General features: G+C 22.1%; 8 protein-coding genes across 8 annotated transcripts; 3 read left to right on the forward strand and 5 right to left on the reverse strand.

Moving 5' to 3' along the window:
• Positions 1-510: 510 nt before the first annotated feature.
• DDB_G0289591 (hypothetical protein) lies at positions 511-2,884 on the forward strand (the record flags this gene model as incomplete). Its single annotated transcript, XM_631055.1, has 1 exon — positions 511-2,884. A coding segment is annotated over one exon (2,374 nt), but the record flags the coding sequence as incomplete, so codon positions are not given.
• Positions 2,885-3,187: 303 nt separating this feature from the next.
• tufM (elongation factor Tu domain-containing protein) lies at positions 3,188-4,462 on the reverse strand (the record flags this gene model as incomplete). Its single annotated transcript, XM_631056.2, has 1 exon — positions 3,188-4,462. One exon carries the CDS (start codon positions 4,460-4,462, stop codon positions 3,188-3,190), a length of 1,275 nt encoding a protein of 424 aa, XP_636148.2.
• A 1,761-nt stretch (positions 4,463-6,223) lies between these two features.
• Positions 6,224-6,464, forward strand: DDB_G0289589 (hypothetical protein; the record flags this gene model as incomplete). The annotated part of the gene is made up of 3 exons (XM_631057.1): positions 6,224-6,227; positions 6,268-6,272; positions 6,312-6,464. The coding sequence occupies 3 exons, from the start codon at positions 6,224-6,226 to the stop codon at positions 6,462-6,464; spliced, it is 162 nt and encodes a 53-aa protein (XP_636149.1).
• A 236-nt stretch (positions 6,465-6,700) lies between these two features.
• DDB_G0289587 (hypothetical protein) lies at positions 6,701-8,921 on the forward strand (the record flags this gene model as incomplete). Its single annotated transcript, XM_631058.1, has 2 exons — positions 6,701-6,821; positions 6,922-8,921. The coding sequence occupies 2 exons, from the start codon at positions 6,701-6,703 to the stop codon at positions 8,919-8,921; spliced, it is 2,121 nt and encodes a 706-aa protein (XP_636150.1).
• An 855-nt stretch (positions 8,922-9,776) lies between these two features.
• prpf31 (pre-mRNA processing factor 31) lies at positions 9,777-11,279 on the reverse strand (the record flags this gene model as incomplete). The annotated part of the gene is made up of 2 exons (XM_002649057.1): positions 9,777-10,778; positions 10,899-11,279. 2 exons carry the CDS (start codon positions 11,277-11,279, stop codon positions 9,777-9,779), a joined length of 1,383 nt encoding a protein of 460 aa, XP_002649103.1.
• Positions 11,280-11,782: 503 nt separating this feature from the next.
• Positions 11,783-13,758, reverse strand: tmem184E (transmembrane protein 184E; the record flags this gene model as incomplete). Its single annotated transcript, XM_002649058.1, has 4 exons — positions 11,783-12,673; positions 12,765-13,137; positions 13,216-13,371; positions 13,490-13,758. The coding sequence occupies 4 exons, from the start codon at positions 13,756-13,758 to the stop codon at positions 11,783-11,785; spliced, it is 1,689 nt and encodes a 562-aa protein (XP_002649104.1).
• Positions 13,759-15,196: 1,438 nt separating this feature from the next.
• DDB_G0289585 (filamin/ABP280 repeat-containing protein) lies at positions 15,197-16,784 on the reverse strand (the record flags this gene model as incomplete). The annotated part of the gene is made up of 2 exons (XM_631060.1): positions 15,197-15,688; positions 15,780-16,784. 2 exons carry the CDS (start codon positions 16,782-16,784, stop codon positions 15,197-15,199), a joined length of 1,497 nt encoding a protein of 498 aa, XP_636152.1.
• Positions 16,785-17,823: 1,039 nt separating this feature from the next.
• DDB_G0289583 (DUF814 family protein) lies at positions 17,824-21,852 on the reverse strand (the record flags this gene model as incomplete). Its single annotated transcript, XM_631061.1, has 2 exons — positions 17,824-21,396; positions 21,619-21,852. 2 exons carry the CDS (start codon positions 21,850-21,852, stop codon positions 17,824-17,826), a joined length of 3,807 nt encoding a protein of 1,268 aa, XP_636153.1.
• Between the last annotated feature and the right edge of the window lie 648 nt (positions 21,853-22,500).

Genomic DNA, 22,500 nt, shown 5'->3' on the forward strand with positions numbered 1-22,500 from the left:
TTTTTTTTAAAATCTGTGTTTTTTTGTGTAATATAATTATTATTATTATTATTATTATTTTTTTATTTAATTATTTTTATTTTTTTTTTTTTATTTTTTTTTTTTATGGAAATGGTTGTGTGTTTGTGTGTGGAATAATAATAGTTATTATTTTTTTTTTCTTTTCTTTTTATTTTATTTTTATTTTTTAATTTTTCTGAAAAAAAAAAAAAAAAAAAAAAAAAATTAAAAAAATCTATTCCAATTTTATAAATCAATTCTAATAAGAAACCAAATCTGAGTAATGAAATTATCTATTTGAGATTAATTTTAGATTTTTGTTCAATGAAAATAAGACATCAAATTGGTTTTATTTGAAAAAATTGAAAAAAAGAAAAAACTCGCAAAAAATTTTTTTTCAACACTTTTATTTTTTTTTTATTTTTTTTAATGCGAATCTAAAACATCTCTAATACACAAGAGAATGATCGATAATCTATTTTTTAATGTATTTCGAAATAAATATATAAGATCGATTATCGTTCGTTATCTATGTTCATATAATCATATTGATTATTATTTTTATTTTAATCAACAAATTGAACAAAAATTAATAAAACAACAAAAATATCAATATAAAAAAAATAATAATAATAATAATAAAAATAATGATAAAAATAATAATAATAATTTTGAAGAATATCAAATTTATTTTGATAAAATAATTGAAATTAAAAATGAATTAAAAATTAAAAAATATATTGAAATTAATGAATTAGAATGGATAGTAAAAAATAAAAAATTTTCAATACTTCATGATAAATTGATAATGTATAAAAAAATAATTAAAAAACAAATAGTAAATGAAAATAGTAATAATTTTAAAATTAAAATTACAGAAGATTCAATTTATCAATTTTTTGAATTTAATAATAATTTTAAATTATTTAAATTATTTTATAAACTTTATTTTAATGAAGAGAACCATGGTGAATATTATTGTAAAACCAATACGAGGATTATTCAAAAAGCAGTTCAAAGTGGTAATATTGAAATTGTGAAATTCCTAGTTGAAAATGGATTTAAATATGATGGTGATTCATTAAGATTCGCATCATCCTATGGTTATTTCGATATACTGAAATGGTTGAACCAAACTGACCCAACCATTGAACTAGATGAGAATATTATAAATTTTGCAAGAGGTGATCCAATCCAATATGAATATTTTAATGAGCAGGGTAAACCTGTTATTGGTATTAGAAATGTAGGATTGGAGATTATTCAATATTTAAAATCGGTTAAGCCAAATTTAATATTCTCTCAAGATGCCATTGATTATAGTTGCATTAGTGGTAATGTTGATATGGTAGATTGGTTTTATAAAAATGCAAATTTAAAATGCACTTTATTCGGTGTTGAAGGTGCTATCATTGGCAATCATTTAAAATTATTAAAATATTTATTATTAACAAAATCAAGTGGTATAAATATGGTTGATTTAAATTCATCATTTAGTATTGATGAGTCAATTAAAAATGGTAATATTGAAATTGTGAAATATATATATGAAAAGTACTCTAAAAAATGGTCAATTAAAGGTATTGAAAATTCGGTTAAAAAGAATCATTTTGAAATTTTAAAATATATTTTATCAATTGAATTAAATAATAATGAAAATTCAATTATTAAAAATCCAAACTTAAATTACTCAATTTTAGATTCCGCATTTTGTGGTGGTGATTTAAATATATTAGAATATTTAATTAATAATAATTTTAATAATTCATTTAAATCTTTATTAAATGCAACAAAATTTAATCATGATTTAAATGTTTTAAAATTATTATTAAATAATAATAATTTAATTTTAAAATTTTCACAATTTAATTTTTTACAAGCAATTCAAAATTCAGTTTTAAATAAAAATTTAGATTCAATAAATTATTTAATTGAAATTAAAAATAATTTATATAATAATAATAATAATAATAATATAAATCCTTATAATACATCATCATCAACATTAGAAACTAATGAATTTTTAAAAATGATTGATAGATGTATTATTACAAAAGATTTAGTAATTTTAAAGATATTAATAGAGAAATTAAATTTTGAATTTAATTATAGAAAAGATTTAATTTTATCAAATGCAGCATTAAATAATTGTTTAGAAATTATTGAATATCTTTTATCATTATCAAATTTTAATTTTAAAATTTTACCAACTACAATATTAATGTCTGGTAATATTACAACTGCAAAACTTCTTTATAATTATTATTGTTTAAAAAATAATAATAATAATAATAATAATAATAATAATAATAATAATAATAATAATAAATTACCAATTAAATTATCATTTAATATTAATCATAATAAAATTTTAAATAATTTAAATTTAATTAAATATCATTTCTTTAGAAATGATTGGAATTTTATAAATGAAGATGAAATTATTAAATTTGCATCTGTACCAAATAATGTTGAAGTTTTAAAATTTTTAAAGAAAATTAATTCAAATCATTATGGTAAAGAATATAAATTTTCAACTAAAGTACTTTCAAAAGCTTGTTTTTCAAATTCAATTGAAAATGTTATATTTATAAATGAAAATTTAAATAAAGAAACAGTTGATGAATGTCCAGTAATTGATAGTTCTGTTGATAATTTAGAAATTACAAAATATTTACATTATCAAACAATTATTAATAATTATAAAAATTGGTGCACCACAAAATCTATTGACACTGCTGCTGAATTAAATAATTTTAATACAGTTTTATTTTTATTAGAAAATAGAAATGAAGGTTATTCTACTGATGTTTTCACTTCTGAAACAATTCATCATTCAATTTTAAAATTATTAAATTCTTTTAAACATTTATTAAAAAAATAAAAAAATAAATAAAAATAAAAAAAATTATAAAAAAATAAAAAAAATTATAAAAAAATAAATAAATTAATTTAATAATAATAATAATAATTAAAAATATAAAATTAAATAAATAAATTAATTTTAAAATTTTTTTTTTTTATTTTATTTTTTTATTTTTATTTTCTTTTCTTTTTATCTTTATATATTACTGAAGGATTTTTAAAAAAAAAATTTGCGATGCCATATTATTATTATCTTCTATTTTTTTGATATTATTATTATTTGATTTGATTTGATTTTTTTTTTTTTTTTTTAAGATTTAATTTAATTTAAAATTTCAGAAATAACACCAGCACCAACAGTTAATTGACCTTCTCTGATGGCGAAACGACCATTAATTGATAATGGAGTTGGTGAGATAAGTTCAACAGTGAATTCAAGAGAATCACCTGGTAAAATGACGGCATGAGTTGGTGGGAGTTCGATCATACCAGTGACATTTGCAGTTCTAATGAAGAATTGTGGTCTGTAACCAGTGGCGAAACCTTTCTTTCTACCACCTTCAGCTTCAGTGAGTACGTAGGTCTTGGCCTTGAATTTGGTTGAGGCTTTGATTGTACCTGGTTTAGAGATGACTTCACCTCTTAAGACTTCTTCACGTTTCAAACCTCTTAATAAACAACCGACGTTTTCACCAGCTTGAGCGAAATCTAATAATTTACCAAACATTTCAATACCGGTGACGGCAACCTTTGGAACTGGTTTGATACCAACGATGGCAACTTCTTCACCGACCTTGAGGGTACCTTGTTCGATACGACCAGTGGCGACAGTACCACGACCAGAGATGGAGAAAACTTCTTCGACTGGCATGAGGAATGGTTTATCGACGGCACGATGTGGTAATGGGATTTTAGTATCGAGGACTTCGACGAGTTCATCAATGGCTTTTCTACCGTATTGGGTGGCGGTTTCGTTGGTTTCAGCGAGAGCGACGGCGGCGGCACCTTTAACGAATGGGGTTTCATCACCGTTGAAACCATATTGTGATAAGAGTTCACGGACTTCCATCTCGACGATTTCAACGAGATCTGGGTCGGCGTTATCCATCTTATTTAAAAAAACAACTAAAGCTGGAATACCAACTTCACGTGATAAAATGATGTGTTCACGAGTTTGTTCTTGTGGACCGTCTGGTGCTGATACTACGAGAATAGCACCATCCATTTGAGCGGCACCAGTAATCATATTTTTAATGTAATGTTGATGGCCTGGACAATCGATGTGTGCATAATGACGAGTTGCTGATTCGTACTCAATGTGTGATGCTGTGATTGTAATACCACGAGCTTTCTCTTCTGGTGATTTATCGATTTGTGCGTATGATTTAAAGTTGGCTAAACCACGATCTGATAATGTCTTGGTGATTGCTGCTGTTAAGGTGGTTTTACCATGATCGACGTGACCAATGGTACCTACGTTAACGTGTGGTTTGGTACGTTCGAATTTCTTCTTTTCTGCTGCCATTGAAATTGATGTTGACTTGAATGTTCTTACAAGTTTAACATTTTGATTTGATGCAAATAATCTTGAAATCATTTTCTTATCAATTTATTGATTGATTATTTAATTAAATAAAAAAAAAAAATATTTAAAAAAAAAAAAAAAAAAAAAAAAAAAAAAAAAAATTTCAAAAACGAATTTTTTTAAACTTTTTTTTTTTTTTTTTTAAAAAACGAAAAAAAAAAAAAAATAAAAAAATAAAAAATAAAAATAAAATAAAAATAAAACCGAACTACGAATTTTTTAAAAATAAATAAAATAAATAATAATTAAAAATGAACTTTTAAAATTTAATTTTTTTTATTTAAAATGAAAATTGTTTTTTTATTTTTTATTTTTTATTTTTTTTTTGATGATTTTATTTTTAAAATGATATGTAAAAAAAAAAAAAAAAGTAATCAAAAAGAAAATAAATAAAATTTTTTTTCAAATAATAAATTTAAAATTGTTTAAAATTATTTAAATGGTTAAAAAAAAAAAAAAAAAAAAAAAAAAAGAGAGACTGTTTAGTGATAAATAAAAAATTAATTAAAAAATATATATATATATATATTACTATTGATTATTTTTAGTAAAAGATATACAATTCCAATTATTTAATAGGCCAATTGAAAAGATCTTAAAAAAAAAAATAAAAAAATAAACAAAATATATAAATGGAAAATAGATAAATGAAATATTTCATCTGATTTCAAGAAAAAATTCTTTTTTAAGATAATTTAATTTATTCCTTTTTTTTTTTTTTTTTTTTTTTTTTTACAATTGTTTCCATATTTATTGGAAAATTTAATCAAAAAAAAAAAAAAAAAAATAAAATAATAAAAAATAAATAAATAAAAAAAAAAAAAAAAAAAAAAAAAAAAAAAAAAAAAAAAAAAAAAAGATTTTTTTTCGGTTTTTAAAAATTTTTTTTTTTTTTTTTTTATTTTTTTTAAAAACCAAAAAAAAAAAAAAGAATTTATTTCTTTGTTGTTTCCCAATTCTTTATTCGTTCCAAAAAAAAGCACACAAAAAAAAAAAAAAAAAAAAAAATATATTTTCACTAGTATCAAATAATAATTAAATTTATTATCACACATAAAATTTTCACCTTTTTCTTATCCTTTAACCAATTTAAAAAGAATTAATAAATATAAAGAGTTTCAAAACACATATAAAAGGAAAAAAAATAAAAATAAATAAAAAAAAAAAAAAATAAACACAAATAAAAAAAAAAAGAGTTTTCATTTTAATATTATTTAGACCTTTTTTTTTTTTATTTTTTATTTTCGGCGTTAATTAATTAAATAAAAAAAAAAACCCAAGTAAATTATTTTTTTTAAAAAATTTACGAATTGATTATAGAGTATTATTGAAATTTTAATTAATTGATAATAAATACTTGATTATTAATCGTCATTGATATAAAATCCTCTGTTTCTTTATAAAGGATTTTTATCAATTTTCATACGAACGCACTTATACCCCTAAACGGAATTGTTGGTTTCATTCTTTGTTTTTTATTACCCTATACCATCACTTATTATTTCATTTTTGATAGATTTGTAAATCTAACCCAAAAATTAATAATAATTTGGTCTTTGTGACAATAAGGATTTCAGGAATCAATACAAAAGTTAAAACTACCCGATTAATTTAAAAAAAAAAAAAAAAAAAAAATTAAATTAAATTTTTTACAAAAAAGGTAGGAGACCATAACAATTCCATGTTCATTAAAGGGATCATGACAATATAGTTTTTATCTATATTAAGTTGTGTTGTGTGTTTTTTTTTTTTTATTTTTAAAAAAAAAAAACAATGTGTGTGTTTTTTTTTTTTTTTATTTTTTAAAAAAAAAACAGTGTGTGTTTTAAAATTTTTTATTTTTATTATTTTTAAAAAAAAGGAGGGAAAAAGAAATCAAATCAATCGTTTAATAATTATATTATTTATTTATTTTATATTTTTTTTTTTATTTTATTTTTTTTGTTTCGGTTTTTTTTTTTATGGTTATCTGTTTTTTTCCCCGATTTTCGTCGTTTTTTTTTTTTTTCTTTAAAAAATTTTATTAATTTTAATTAAAATTAATAAAATTTTAATACTCGATTTTTTTTCTCAAAATTATTTTTAATTTTTTTTTTTTTTTTTTTATATGTTTTGTTTAAAATCTATAAAATATTTATTTATTTATTTTTTTTTTTTTTCTCAAAATTATTTTAATTTTAATTTTTTTTTTTATAAAACAAATGTAATATATTCTAATGTTTAAATTTGTTTATTTATAAAATTTAAAGAATGCCAATGGAAGTACACACACAACCAACTCAAACAAATACACCAACTACTGGAAATATACCATCATACGAGATACTATGGAATAAAGCTATATCAAGTTCAAAACCAAATTTAGCAGATTGTAAGTTTTTATCTATAGATAAATATATATTAAATATATTCATTAAAATTAAAATTAATATTAATTTTTTTAAAATTTTTTTTTTTTAAATAATAAATAGTAATAAATTTTGATTGGACACAATCAGAACAAACAGTTAATAATTTTGTAGATTTTTTAATTAATTTGGTAACATTTAAATCAACATTTGCATTTGAATGTTTTAGTTTATTAATATCAGCATTTGAACCATACAAAATTGCAATAAAGAATCAAAGTAAAGTTTCCTATGAAAAATGGGAATTAATTTCAATGAAAGTTCATTTTTCATTTAATAAAATTTTATCAGTCATTCCATTAAGTTCATCGATTTTAGCAAAATTAATTGTAAATAAATTTCCACATAAATCACATCCAGCCGATGTACAACATTTCTATTTAAAGAATGCATTATATGTAACACGTTATTGTTCATCTATAACGCAAACCATTGTATCGGCTGCCGTTTCATCTATGATTCAAATCGATGTTTCCATCTCATTGGATGAGATGCCAGATGATGAAGATTTACAATTTGATATAGAAGGTAATGCAAGTACAAATACAGCCGAGGAGCAAGAAGGTAAAATCAATGCACAAAAGTTGGATATTCTAATGAATTTAATGTTGGATTATTTCGATGTAAGGTTTGGTCTAGCTAAAAAAGATTCTGGTAATATCTTTTATTTCGATGGTTGTGAACTTCAAGATAAGTCAACTCAAGATGACCTTTTTGCAAATTTAGTTAAAATATTCGATCAAACCATTTTACCAACTTATAAATCAAAATATACTCAATACCTTTTATTTTATATTTGTCGTATTCAACATTTACAAAGTCATTTTCCACCATTAAATACAAATCAATCTTTATTACAACAATTTCCATCGATTAGTGCAAATAATAATAATGGTTCTTCATCATCAAATAATAATGGTGGTGGTGGTGGACCAACTATGATGAGTACATCACCAGTATTTTTAACACCATCATTTAATAAATTAGCACAACAACATTCACCAAATTTTAGAAAATCACCAAATAGTTTTGGTAATAGTAGTGGTTTTAATAATTATTCAACAACAAATAGTGGTTCACCAAAGAAATCATTTAAAAACTTTTTACATATTGAACCAGTTCAATTTAGTGGCACAAATCATCGTATACTATATGCTGAATCATTTATTAGATATCTTTTTGGTAAACTTTGTAATGAAACTATTCATTCAATGCATAGACATGCTTGTGCAGCTTATATTGGTGGATTCATATCAAGAGCATCGTTTTTACCATCACATATTACTAAATTGGTTTTCAAAGATTTACTTGGTTTTGCAATGGCCTATGTTGAACGTGTCGATGTAAAGAGTAATCCAAATATTTATCCAGATCCACATAATCATTCTTTATTCTATTCAGTTTGTCAATCGATTTATTATATATTTTGCTTTAGAAATAGTGTAATTTTAGATTTTACTGATTTCAAGAACGATAAAAAAGATGAAAAACAACGTGAGTTTTGGCAAGATCTTCATGCTGCCTTTAGAAAGATTAGTATGTCTCGTTTAAATCCTTTCAAGGTTTGTTTGAAATCAGTTGTACGTCAATTTTGTTGTGTTTGTTTACGTGTTGGTATCTTTACTAAATGTACTGGTATCTTAAAAACAAACAAGAATGTATTATTATCAAAATCAACAATCACTGGTAGTTCTGCTGCTCCAACCGTTTCAAATAATCAATTTGATTCTTTCTTTCCTTTTGATCCTTATCTTTTATTCCATAGTAGTAAATTCTTTGCAAACTCTTATATTCATTGGAAAGATATTCGTAAGGATGGTGATGAAGAGAATTTAGAAGATCTATCCGATCAAGAAACTGATGATGAAGATGATTTATTAGATAAACTCTCCTCAGAATCTGATGATTCGGAATTTTCAGATTTTGATGGTTCTGACTCTGATTCTGACTCTGATAAAGATTGTGAAGATTCTGATTCTGAAGTTGAACAATTAGCTACATCTTTACAAAATTTCACTCCTGAACTTTATGATCTTCATTATCATTTTAAACATCGTAATTAATAATATAGTATAAAAAAAAAAGTATAAGTGTAAATTTTAATAAATAAATAAAAAAAAAAACAAAAAAAAAAAAAAAAATAAAAAGTAGTTGATTATCTTTATTTTGTATTTTTCTTTCTTTTTTTTTTTTTTTTTTTAATAATTTTAACCCAACTTAGGGTGTGTCCTATTTTTTTTATTAATTATTGTTAGTATTATTTTTTTATATTATTTGTTTATATAGTTAGTATTGAATATTCAGAAATAAGCAAGATTTTATAATAGATAAATTTGGTTCAACTCTGAGTCCCGCACGTGAAGATAAATTTTTCCATCATTTTTCATGATTTTGCATGTCTGCTTGAGGGTCTTTACTTCCATTTTTCTGATAAATTTTATTGATGAACATAATTTCTATTTGTATCAAAGTAAGAATTGGATGGGGATTAACCAAATTAACAAGATTCTCCAAATAGAAAATGAACCAATGCAACCGATTAACCAGATAAATTAGATAAATCAACCAAATGAAAAAATAAAATAAAAAAAATAAAATGGTCAAACAAGAAAACAATTACTTCACAAATTTCATTTACTATTATAAATAATCAAATAACTTTCCTAATTAATACAAATAAAAATAATTTATCTAAAATAAAAAAAAAAATAAAGATTTTCAAATATCAATCCAATTAAATGAAGATGGTAGTTTCTGGATTATCCAGAAACTTAACTTTGTCAATAAAATTAAAATTAAATAAAAAATAAATAAATGAATAATAAATATAATAAAATAAATAAAAATAATAAATAAAATAAATAATGAATAAATATATATATATATTTTTTTTTTTTTTTTTTCTATTTACATTTTATTTATTGTTCAAGTTTTCTTTTATTTTTAAAACTAGAAGATGAAAAATATTTTTCAGTTTTATTATCTTGTTCACGTATATTTTGAGTAATAGAAAGTTGTAAGCCTTGTACAGGAGTAATGGCAACACTTGCAAGACCACTAGTTGAAGCAGAAGTCATAGAACCACCATAATTTTTTTGTTCCAATTTCTTTTTCTTTAGGATACCTCTTTCTTGAGCAACCAGTCTTACTTTACCACTTTCACCACCAATCATACCTAAACCAATACCACTTTCACCTATAGTTTTCTCTTCAACACCAAAGGACATACGATTTTTAGCTTTTTGAAAATCGGTGACACCATATTTCTGTTTGTATAGTCTAGCCTTTTTACCACCTCTCTTGGTTCTCTTACCCTCTTCAGGGGCAGGTAGTGCTTTATCTTGTTTTTGAGGTGGTGGTTCTTGCCATTTCTCAATTTTAGCTAAAATTTCATCACGATATTGTCTACCTGTTTCACCATAGAATGATGAATCTTGTTGAGCATCAACTCTTGCAGCAATCGATACTCTACCAGTTAGAGTACGTAATGCTTTAACTTGTAAGAATGGTGGTGCTTTCTTTACAATATCACATTGTGAAATTAAACCCATTTGAAACTTTCTATTTGACATACCACTAAAACCTGCCAATGCTTTCTTATCAGCACCTAATGTTTGTAAATGACCAGCTGGAATATTTGCTAATTGTTGAATTGAACCTGCTATACCAATTAATTTAGATGCTATACTACTTCCCATCAATACTGATAAATTTGGTGCTATATAAGTCATTCTACTCTCTAAATAATGTAATATATTTTTTTTATGTAAATCTAATTCTAAACCCATATCACATGCATCAATTACTCTCATTAATTCTTCTTGTGTTAAATTTTTACCTGCTGTTGATGATAATGTTACTAATAATACCATAATTGTTGATTTTGGTAATAAATCATTTAATTGAACATTAATTAAATCCTACATATATGTGTGTGTGAATATTCATCAAAAAAAAAAAAAAAATATTAATAAAAATAAACATAAAATAAAAATGAATAATAAAATAATAAAGATATGTATGGGGGGTAAGTAACTTACATTTTCATTTTTAATTCTTTTAACACAATTTATATAATCTAATGGATTTTGAACGGAACTTTCTAATTCAGGGAATTTTTTTGAATATCTTTCACGAACAAATTTATGAATTAAATAAATTTCATGTTGAATCTCTTGAGCCATTTGATTACATTCAACGATTAATTTATGTTCTTCAGAATCTTGACCTGTTTTAACACCTTTTTCAGGTAAACTCTTTATCATTTGATTTTTTACACGAGTTAATAATGATGTTAATTTATTTGAATTATTTAATTTTGCAATTGATTCAATTGGTGCATCTTTATGTTTATTAATTAATTCAATTTGTTTCTTTTCAATCATTTCATCTGATAACATTAAATCATCTTGATCTCCCATTAATGTATCATTATCATCATCCTTTATATTTATATTTGTAGTAGTAGTTGTAGTAGTTGTAGTAGTGGAATTTTCATTATTATTATTGTTATTATCTTCCTCACCACCAAAATCATTAATGAAATCATTTGATAAACTATTATTTTCATTACTTTTTCCTAATCCATAATCTACTAATGCATCTTCACCATCATTAAAATCATCTAAAAATTTATTTGGTAAAGGTGACCATAAATTAATAATGGAATTCCTTCGTCCTTTTTTTTTTTTTTTTTTTTTTTTTGAAAATTTGGAAATTTAAAATGGAAAAAAAAAAAAATGAAAAAAAAAAAATAAAAAAAAAAAGGTTGTCCTTTGTGGAAAATTCTGTTTAGAAAAAAAAAAAAAAACAAAAAATTAATCTATTTTTATTTTTATTTTATTTAAATTTAATTTATTAATTTATTATTTATAAATTGGTTATTTTGAAACAAGTAATGTTTTTATATTAATGAAAAATTGAATTATCTTTTTATACTACTTGAAATATCATCATGATCATCAATTATCATTTGATCATCACAATCATTATCATCATTATGTGATGAAATTAAATTTAAAAATAAATCATCTGAAATATATTCTTCATCGAGTTGTTTTTGTATGAATTGATTAACCAATACTGCACTATTATTTATATTATTATTATTATTATTATTATTTATATTATCACAATTATTGTTAATATCACTAAACCCACTAGATCCACCACAACTACCAATATTATTGGTATTATTTATTATTTCTATTTCACAATTTTTATAATTATTATCATTTGATTTTATTGTTAAATCATCAGCACCATCCATTTCAATACATTTATTACCATTTAAATCATTATTTCCATTTTTTTCATTTTTTAATTGACTAACTTCAATTTTTTCACATTTTTCATTTTCATTTTTATTTTCATTTTCATTTTCTTTATTAATTTTTTTTAGTTTTATTTGTTTTTTATTATCTCTTTCTTGAGAAATTTGTAATGGTGATTGTGGATGATTGTGTGATAGAAATTCACCCATTTCAATTTTTTCAACAATACAACTACTATCATCAGTATCATCAGTATCATCAGTATCGCCATCACCATCATTCAATACTAAACCTTGATAATTACCATTAATAATACACCCATTGAAATTAGTTTTTGATGATCCTTTAATTGATTTCAATGTTTCTTCAACCATATCATGTTGATTTATAGTATGGAAAATATTATCAAATAAACTTCCAACCTCAACCCTTTCAACTAATAATGGTTGAGAATTAATTGCAATCACTCTATAAAAATCATATGGATATGCATAAACATGTACAATTGATACTATAAATAATTCAAATGTTGTTAAAGTTATCTTTTAAAAAAAAATTAAAATAAATTAGTATTATATAATTTATTAATTAATTAAAATATTTAATCCAAAAAAATATTTAATATATACAAACATTTATTAAATCCAAAAGTTCAGAAGCTTTAATATCATTTAAATCTGGAATAAAATTTAATTTATTTATTAACATGAAAACTATACTTTGCCAAAAACAAAATCCTAAAACTATTTTAATTGATAAAAATTTTAAAATCGGTTTATAAGGTAATAATAAACTATAGGTAACTTTTAAAAATAATAAAATCGCTGATAATGCTAAACCAACTGATACAAATTGAACCATAATTTTATAAGGATAAAATTTATTAAATTGTGAAAAACTATTACCATACAAATTAAATTGTATTAATGCAATTGCAATTAATGTTAATAATGGTTTTACAACAATATATTGAAAAACTGATAATCTACAATAATATAAAAAGTTTCTATAATTAAAAATAAAAAACAAATATATATATTAATAATTTGATTATTTAAATTTAGTATATAATATAAATATTTACTGATTTGGTTTATATTTTAAATCTGATAAATAAAGAATTTTAATCTCAAATATTGAGATTGGTTCATGAACTACAAAGTGATTTATTAAATTTTCATCACCACCAGCATAACATGTTAATAATGCAAAAAATACATAAATTACATATGCTTCATACCTATGAAAAAAAAAAAAAAAAAAAAAAAAAAAAAAAAAAAAAAAAAAAAAAAAAAAAAGTAAGTATTAAATAAATTAATTAAGGAATTTTTAAAAATTGTTTAAAAAAAAATACATACAAATCTCTAGCTAATTCTAAATAAATTTTATAATTAATAGTTAAAACTGTACAAAGTGTTAAAATTGAATATAATGGTATCATAAAAATAATTCTAATGATATATCTTTGATGATCAGGTTTTGAATAAAATTTAAAATGTTTCAACATTAAATGAAATGATATTACAAATGTTAATAAACAAAAAATTGATGAAACTGAAAAAAAAGATGTTACAAAAGGATTATAAAATAATCCTCCTATTTTATCTTCATTTTCATTACCATTCATTTATTTATTTACTACTATATTATTTATTATTATTATTACTTTTATTATTGTAATTATTATTTAAATAAAAAAAAAATTTTATTCAATGGACAAAAAATTGATTACTACTTTTTTTTTTTTTTTTTTATTTATTTATTATTATTATTATTTTTATAATTTTTATTATTATTATTATTATTATTATTTGTTATTATTTTTTTTTATTATTTACCACTATTTGAAAATCATGATAATGTTTGTAAATTATAATTGGTACTCCTAGTATATTAGGATGTGTTTATTTTTTTTTTGTGTAATATTTGTTTTTGTTTTTGAGGGAAGCTTTAATATATATTGGAATGTTGCTCAACATTCAAAAAAAAAAAAAAAAAAATTTAATTAAGTTTTTAGCTTTTGTTTTCATGTAACCATCTATCAAAATGTTTTGATAATGAGTTAAGATTAGGAAATTTATTTGTATTTTTGGTAGAATTAGGAAATTTTATTTAGTGTGTTGTGGTACTACTGTGTGGTTATTATAGTCTTTTTTTTAATTTTTTAATTTTTATTTTTTTTGTGGTAATAGAAGTTTATTATTTAATTGTGGTGCGGAGTAGTGTTGTTGTTGCAATAAAGTGTTATTTAGGTTTAGAAAAAAACAAAAAAGAACAAAAAAAAAAAAAAACAAAGCAAAACACGGGACTGTGGTTATTAATATTGAAAATAAATTAATTTTTTTTTTTTTTTTTTTTCTTTTAAATAATTTTTTTTTTTTTTTTAGGATATGTGTCCTTCTAACTAAAATTAATATGTTGTGATTCAAACCAGGAAAAATTTCATTTCACTGTTTTAAAAAAAAAAAAAAAATAAAATAAAAAATAAAATAAAAAATAAAAACAAAAAACAAAAAACTAAAAAAAAAAAAAAAAATTAAAAAAATAAAATTTTACTGTTTCAAATAAAATGTCAAAAATGTCATAACCATTCGTGCAAATGATGAAGTTATACGAAAATCAGTGAGAAATAAATTTTCTTTAAAAAATTTTATTTTGGCTATTTTTTTAATTTTTGTTTTTAGGAAAAGAACTTTTGATAAATAAACAAATAAATTAATAAATATATTAATTATTGTTAATTAATTATAACAAAATAAAAATAATATAAAATAAAAAAATTGAATATTAATTTTTTTTTTTTTTTTTTTTTTCCCAAAACAATTTTTTAAAATAAATATTTATAAAAACATATTTAAAATTTAACCAATAAAGTTAAGTTGATGTGGATTTACTTGAAAAATAAAAAAGAAAAATAAAAAAATAAAAAAAAATATTCCATTATTTTTTTTTTTAAACTTTTATTTATGTATTTATTTTGTTTTTTTTTATTTTTTTTTTTTTTTATTTATTTATTTATTTATTTATTTATTTTATTTATTTTTTTATTATTATTATTTTTAAATTTAATTTAATTCAACAAAGAATGGAGAACCTTTAATAGGTAAACCATCAGAAGTAATATTTAAAGAGTAACTACCAGTTTGAGGAGAATTAAAGAAAACTGTATAGGTACCAGGTTTAGTTTGTTTATTATCTTTAACGATACATTCAATTGATTTAAAGAATAATGAACTTCTCATTGGGAAAGGTTGTGGAGAATTGGTTGGAATTGTAGTTGATTCATCAGGTGCACCAATACCAATTGGAACAGCACCATCATCAACTTTATTATTTGTACCATTTAATAACATTTGTACTTTAAATTCATCACCACCACTAACTCTTGGTTGATTATCATAATCAAAAGCATTAATAATGAATTGATTTGGTGCCATTGCTTTTAATTCACTACCTAAATCTGAAATTGTACAATTTGGACCATAACATTTCATATATGGTTTAAGATTTCTTAAAAATGTTGGTATACCTTCTTTAATCCATTCGCCTAATGGATACTTTATAATAATAATAATAAAAAATTAATATATATATTTTTTTTAAATAATAATAATAATAATAAATAAATTAATAAAAAAAAGACCTTACTTCTAATGGATTTGGTATTAAAATTATATCAATTGATGGATTTAATAAGAATAATTCACCAGGTATTTTAGTTAATTGATTTTGACCTAATAATAATCTTCTTAAATTTTTACACCAACCAATTTGTTTTGGTACTTGGGTGAAAGCACCATTTGATAAATCTAAAATTCTAATTGTATTTAAAATTGAACAAAGACTTGTGCATGTTAATTGACCAAATTGAGGGATTCTATTCTCTGATAGATAAATCTCTTGAAGGTTAGTTAATTGTGAAAGATCGAAATCAAATGAAGTCAATGAACAATTACTGAAATTGATGCTAATTAATTTTGAAAGTGTTGTGAAATTGTTGCTTAACGTGCCAAGATTATTGCCAGATAATGATAAAGTCTCCAAATTGATCAATGTTGCAATTGGTGTTGGAAACGATGTGAATACATTATCCGAGATATTCAACTCAACCAATGTGCCTGCCAAATGCGAGATCTCGTCAGGGAGATAATTCAAACGGTTGCCTGCCAAATTCAATATTCTCAAGGTACGCAACTCCAATATCTCTGTGGGGAAAATGCTCACCTTATTATGAGTGTATATCAACTCCTGCAATGCTGGCAATAAAATAGTTGCGTTTCCAAATGACTGGATTGAATTATACGAGATATTCAACGTGATCAACGCCTTCAAATTATTTGGTACAATTGATAAAATATTATTTGAAACATCCAAGTAGGTTAAATACTCAAGTTTTGATAATTGAGGACACGTCTCTTTAAGTTCATTAGATTCTGCAATCAATGTTTCCAAATATAAAAACTTTTCAATTTGACCATAAAACTCTTGAATTGTATTCTTTCCAACATTTAATTTCTTTAAAGTTTTCTTAAATCTTAATATTCTTTTTGGTATTCTTTTACTATTACATTGTGATAAATTTAAATCTGTACCACCATTCTCTTTACATAAAAAGATTCTATCTTTTGCTTTTTGTGATATATTATTACCCATAATTTTTAAGATTTTTTTTTTTTTTAAGATTTTTTTTTTTTTTCAAGATTTTTATTTTTTTATTTTTTTTAGTTATTAATTAATTTTTCAAAACCAAAAAAAAAAAAATATGATTTTATATTAATTTAACTATTAATGGTTGTTATAATATTATTGAAGATGAAAATTATTATTATTATGAACTAAAAATACAATGTGATAACTTTTTTTTTTTTTTTTTTTTTTTCAGTTTTTTTTTTTTTGAATTATTTTTATTTTTATTTTTGTATTTTTGTATTTTTTTTGTATTTTATTATTGTTTTTTATTTTTGTTTTTATTTTTATTTTTATTATGTTTTATTATGTTTTTTTTTAATTTTTTTATTAGTTGTTAATGATATACAAGTGGGGGTGTGTGTGTCTATTTATGTTACAAAATTAGTGATACAAAATAAAAATAGTTTATAAATTCAAAAAAAAAAAAAAAAAAAAAAAAAAAAAAAATTTTGATTTATTTTTTATTTTTTCTATTTTTTTTTTTTCAGTTACGGATGATTTTTATTTGAAAAAAAAAAAAAAAAAAAAAAATATAAAAAACAGATTGGAAATGATGCAAAGTTTGGATTTTTTTTATATGGAACACACAAAAAAACACTTTAATTTTTTTTTTTTTTTTTTTTTTTTCCTTTTTTTTTTTTTTATTTTTTTTCAGGATTGAATTATTTATTTTCTGATTTAATTATTTTTTTTGGATAAAATTATTTATTTTTATTATCTAATTCTATAATAATGAGCCTAAACTAAAAAAAACAATTGTAGACTATGACCTTTCCAAATACTTTTAAAATAATTATAAAAACAGATAAAATAAAAATAAATAATTTAACCCAAAAAAAAAAAAAAAAAAAAAAAAAAGATGGACACATCGGAGATTGAAAGTTTTTTTAAAAAAAAAATAAATAAAAAAATTAAAAAAAATTAAATAATTAAAAAATATATGTTGAACATATTGGAGATAGGAGGTTATTAAAAAAAAAAAATTATTTGTAATAATAAAATTTTATTTTTTTGATTTGTTATTATTATTATTATTATTATTATTATTATTATTATTATTATTATTATTATTATTATTATTATTATTATTATTATTATTATTGGAAGTAGTGGTTGTGGCAGTGGTAGAAGTGGTGGTACTGGTGGTTGTGCTACTATTATTATTATTATTATCCTTATCTTTATAATTTTCTTTTAATTCATTTGCTTTTTCTTTTGCTTTCTCTTTTCTTTCTTTTTTCTCTTTCTTTTGAGCTTGTAATAAATTTGGAGCATGTAATCTAACATCAGCCAACATATTTGAGGTTAAATCTTCATCTTTAACATGTTTAATCAATTCCTTTTCACGTTTAGTCAATTGTGGATTTGTTAAGATTACTTGAGCTGCTTGTTTTGCAGCTTTACCTCTCTTTAAGTGACCTGGTGTTAATTTCACTTTGAATTTATAATTGTTGAATACTGAATAGGGTGCGACCACTGGAATTGCAAAATGAAGAATATCATCATCTCTTGGTTGACCTGTTAATGTATCAATATTTGTAATATCTTTTTGATCATCAACTGCTTTTGATGAATTCTCCTCCTCCAATAATCTTTTAATCTCTTGTTCTTCTTTAATCTTATCTTCTCTTTTTTCTTTTCTTGATTTTCTTTTTTCTTTTTTCTCTTCACTTTCCTCACCTTCACCTTCACTCTCACTTTCACTTTCTGATGATTCTTCTTCTTCTTTATCTTCTTTTTCTTCTTCTTCTTCACTATCACTTTCTTTTTCTTCAACTTTTGGTTGTGATTTTTCAGTTGTTGTTGTTGTTGTTGTTGTGGTGGTTGCTGTTGTAGTTGTTTGGTTTGTAGTGGTTGGAGTTGGTTTTTTATTTTGGTCTTCTTTTAATTTAATAATTTCTTCAACTTTTTGTTTATCAGCAACAACATTTGAATTTATTGGTTTTTTATCTTTATTATCTTTATTATTATTATTATTATTTGTTGATTTACCACCTTTTTTACCTTTTTTATCTTTTTTCTTATTTTCTTTTTTAGAACCAGCTGAACCTAAAATTTCCATTCTTTCCTGTCTTTCCTCTTCATCTTGATGACCATATTTCTCTTTAATCTTTTTCAATTTATTCTTTTGACTTGGTAATAAATGTTTTTGAGGTTCAGATTTAACTTTTTCTTCAGATTTGGTTTCTTGTTTCTTTTTCTCTTTTTCATCTTTTTCCTTTTTCAATTGTTGTTCTAATTGTGCTGCTTCTTCTAATGAAATACCTTCTTTTTTCATTAATTTTCTTTGATGAGCTGATACATAACCTTTTGTTCTACCTTCTTCTTTTTTATTTTCTTCATCATCTTCATCATCATCTTCATCATCATCATCTTCATCATCTTTAAAGCTACTAACTAATTGAATTTTATATTTATTTGTTGTTGTTGTTGTTTGTGGTTTAATTGGTGATGTAGTAGTAGTAGTAGTAGTAGTAGTTGTAGTAGTAGTAGTTGAATCATTATTTTGATCTTTTAATGATAATTTTTCTAATTCTTCTAATTCTTTTTGTTCTTTTTGTTCTTTTTTTAATTTAGTTCTTTCAAATTTTCTTAAATGTTTTTCAGCATTTTCACTTGATTCAATGGTACCATCCTCTGTGGTAGTATTGGTTGAATCGGAAGTTGTTAATAAACGATCATCACCTTCACCATAAATTGGTTTTCTTTCATTTAAATGATTACCAAGACAAGAATCATCAATTTTGAACATGAAACCAAAACCCATAACCAATTGAGAATGTGGTAAATAATTCTTTTTACCTCTGATCATGAAACTACCAGTGGTAAGGAATTCACCGGATGGAGCAGTTTTTGAGACTTGATGACTATAGACCCAATAAGCACTAGTGACAACTTTAGCAGACCAAGCATTACTATAACACATTGTCATTGTACCAGCTTGAATTAAAGTATTTGGTGGTATTTCACCACCATTTGGATTTTTAATAACGCAAGATGTTGAACCGAAAATATCGGCATGTACATAGATATCATCCTTTTCCAAATACTTTTTATAGAGTAACTCATTCTGTTGAGCATCTCTACCACTCACAACGATATAATTATCAGAACTAATGAACCAATGAAACTTTTCAAACCAAAATATCTTTCTCATTGCAATCATCGAATTCTTTGATTTAGTCTCTGATAACTGTTGACGAGTTTTCTTTTCAGCAGCTTTCAATGCAAATTCAGCTTGTGATATAGTTTTTTGTGCTTTCTCATGTGATTGTTTCTTTGTATCATAATATTTTCTAGCATTTGCAAATGCTGATAAACTAATATCAACATCAATTAAATTTGGTTTTTGATTTGATGTTTTTGATTTCTTTATTGATTTTTTTGTATTTTGATCTTCTTCATCTGATTCTTCATCAGATTCTTCATCGTCATCATCGTCGTCACCATCATTATCATCATATAAGAAATTATCAGTTAATGATAAAGTAATTTGATTTGATTCTAATTTTAAACGATGAATTTTTGTTGCTACAGAATATGGATTCTTTTTCTTTTCTTCTTTTAATAATTGGTTCAAAGTTTCCCAATCCATTGATGAGGCTACACCCGATCTAATGATTAGAATACATTGATCAACTTCTTGAAGATTTGCTTCAATCAATTGTGCTTTTCTAATATTTTCAACTTCATTTGCAAATAAACTATCGATTCTTCTTTGTTGATCCTCTTTAACTTTATCCAATTTCTTTAAGACGACTTGTTCTTGAGCGATTCTTTGTTGTTCAACTTTTTGTGATTCAATCTCTGAAAAGAATTGATCGACTGCTGCATCAAATGATTCAAATTCAATAAATTTCTTTAATTCATATTGTTTATATAAATATGGTACAAATTCTTCATAAATTACCATTTCTTTTTTTTCTTCTAAATTATTATTATTATTATTATTGTTATTATTATTTGATGATAAATCATTTGAAATTTTTAATGTATTTGATTGTTGTTGTTGTTGTTGTTTTTGTTGTTTTTGTTGTTGTTGTGGTTTTAATTGTTTTGGATCTTTTAAAACTATATAACCTTTTGATTGAATTGAATTATCAAATATTTTTTGACCTTGAATAAATGAATCTCTTAATGATTTACTAAATTTACTATGATCATATTGTTCTAACTTTGTTGATGGTTGTAAACCAGCAGATAATAAACAATGTTCAATTAATTCTGGTCCGAAATCTAATGATTTGTTAAATACTTGTTTCAAAGTTTCCTTTTTGTCTACTGTATTCTCTATGATTTGATCGATTAATGATTCTGTGAATTCAGTTGGTACTTTAACTTTATCAATTGGATAAACATCACCAACTGCAACTGATTCATCTTGATTATATTGATGTGTACGTAAAATTGCTAAAATTCTATATTCACCATCTGTTAATATAATATTACCAATAGAGTAAAGTTCTACTATTAAATGTTGTACTGCAACTCCTGATCCAAATGTAAAATCAACAACTCTATCAACTCCTAATTGTTTTACACTTTCCAATCTTTTTGTTTTTAAATATTTTCTTAACTATATGTATGTATGTATGTGTGTATGTATGTATATTTTTTTTAAAAAAATAAAATAAATAAAATAAAATAAAATAAAAAATAAAATAAAATAATAAAATAAAATAATAAAAAAAATTAAAAAAATTAAAAATTAATACAGATATTCTAAAAGAGGAATAAAATAAAATAAAAAACGTTTTTGTGAATTTTTTTTAAAAAATTTTAATAATTAAAAACTTACATTTAATGAAAATGGGGCAGGTGTATGATCACCTTTATCACGTACGAAATTAGTACTATGAATACGAATACCAGATTCAATGATAAGATTCTTTTTACAATCAGGCTTTGAAAATTTTAATAGAAAAACTCTTGGTGAAAGGTCATATAGATTTGCTAATCTAAGACCTATTAAGGATTTTTGTAAATTTACAACTGTTGTCCTAATATCAATTGATGAAAATCTTGTTTTCATCTTTATTTATTTTTATATATTTTTTTTTTTTTGTAGATTTTATTTAAATAGGGAAAAGCAATATACAAAATATAAAAGTGAAAAAAAAAAAAAGTAAATGAAAATTAAAAAAAAAAAAAAATTGAAAAAAAAAAAAAAAAAAGGAAAAAAAAAAAAAAAAGGACTTTTCATTTTCAAATTTTTCTCCCCTCTCAACTTGTAAAATGCCCAGAAAAAAAAAAAATTAAAAAAAAAAAAGTTAGTTATATCATTAACTAAACGGGAAGCAATCTCCAAAATTTATTTTTGGTTGGTTAATTTTTATGGTATCATAAAAAAAAAAAAAAAAAAAAAAAATTTTTTATTAATTTCCATTTTTAACTTACTAATTACCAAATATTATTAATAGGTTGATTCATATAATCTATAAATAATTTCCAATTATTTATTTTGTTAAGAATTTTTTAAAAAAAAAAAAAAAAAAATGGTCAATCAATATTTAATAAACCTTCCCTTTGCCATCCATAAATCAAAGATTAAAAATAAAAAAAAAAAAATAAAAAATAAAAAATAAACCAAGAAATTTTAAAAATAGCTTACAACATATGGATAAACAGAAATCTTGGTAAAAAAAAATAATAAAAAAATAAAAAATTATTTTGGTCTTCC

Source organism: Dictyostelium discoideum, assembly GCF_000004695.1.
Source record: "Dictyostelium discoideum AX4 chromosome 5 chromosome, whole genome shotgun sequence".
Classification (NCBI taxonomy): domain Eukaryota; phylum Evosea; class Eumycetozoa; order Dictyosteliales; family Dictyosteliaceae; genus Dictyostelium; species Dictyostelium discoideum.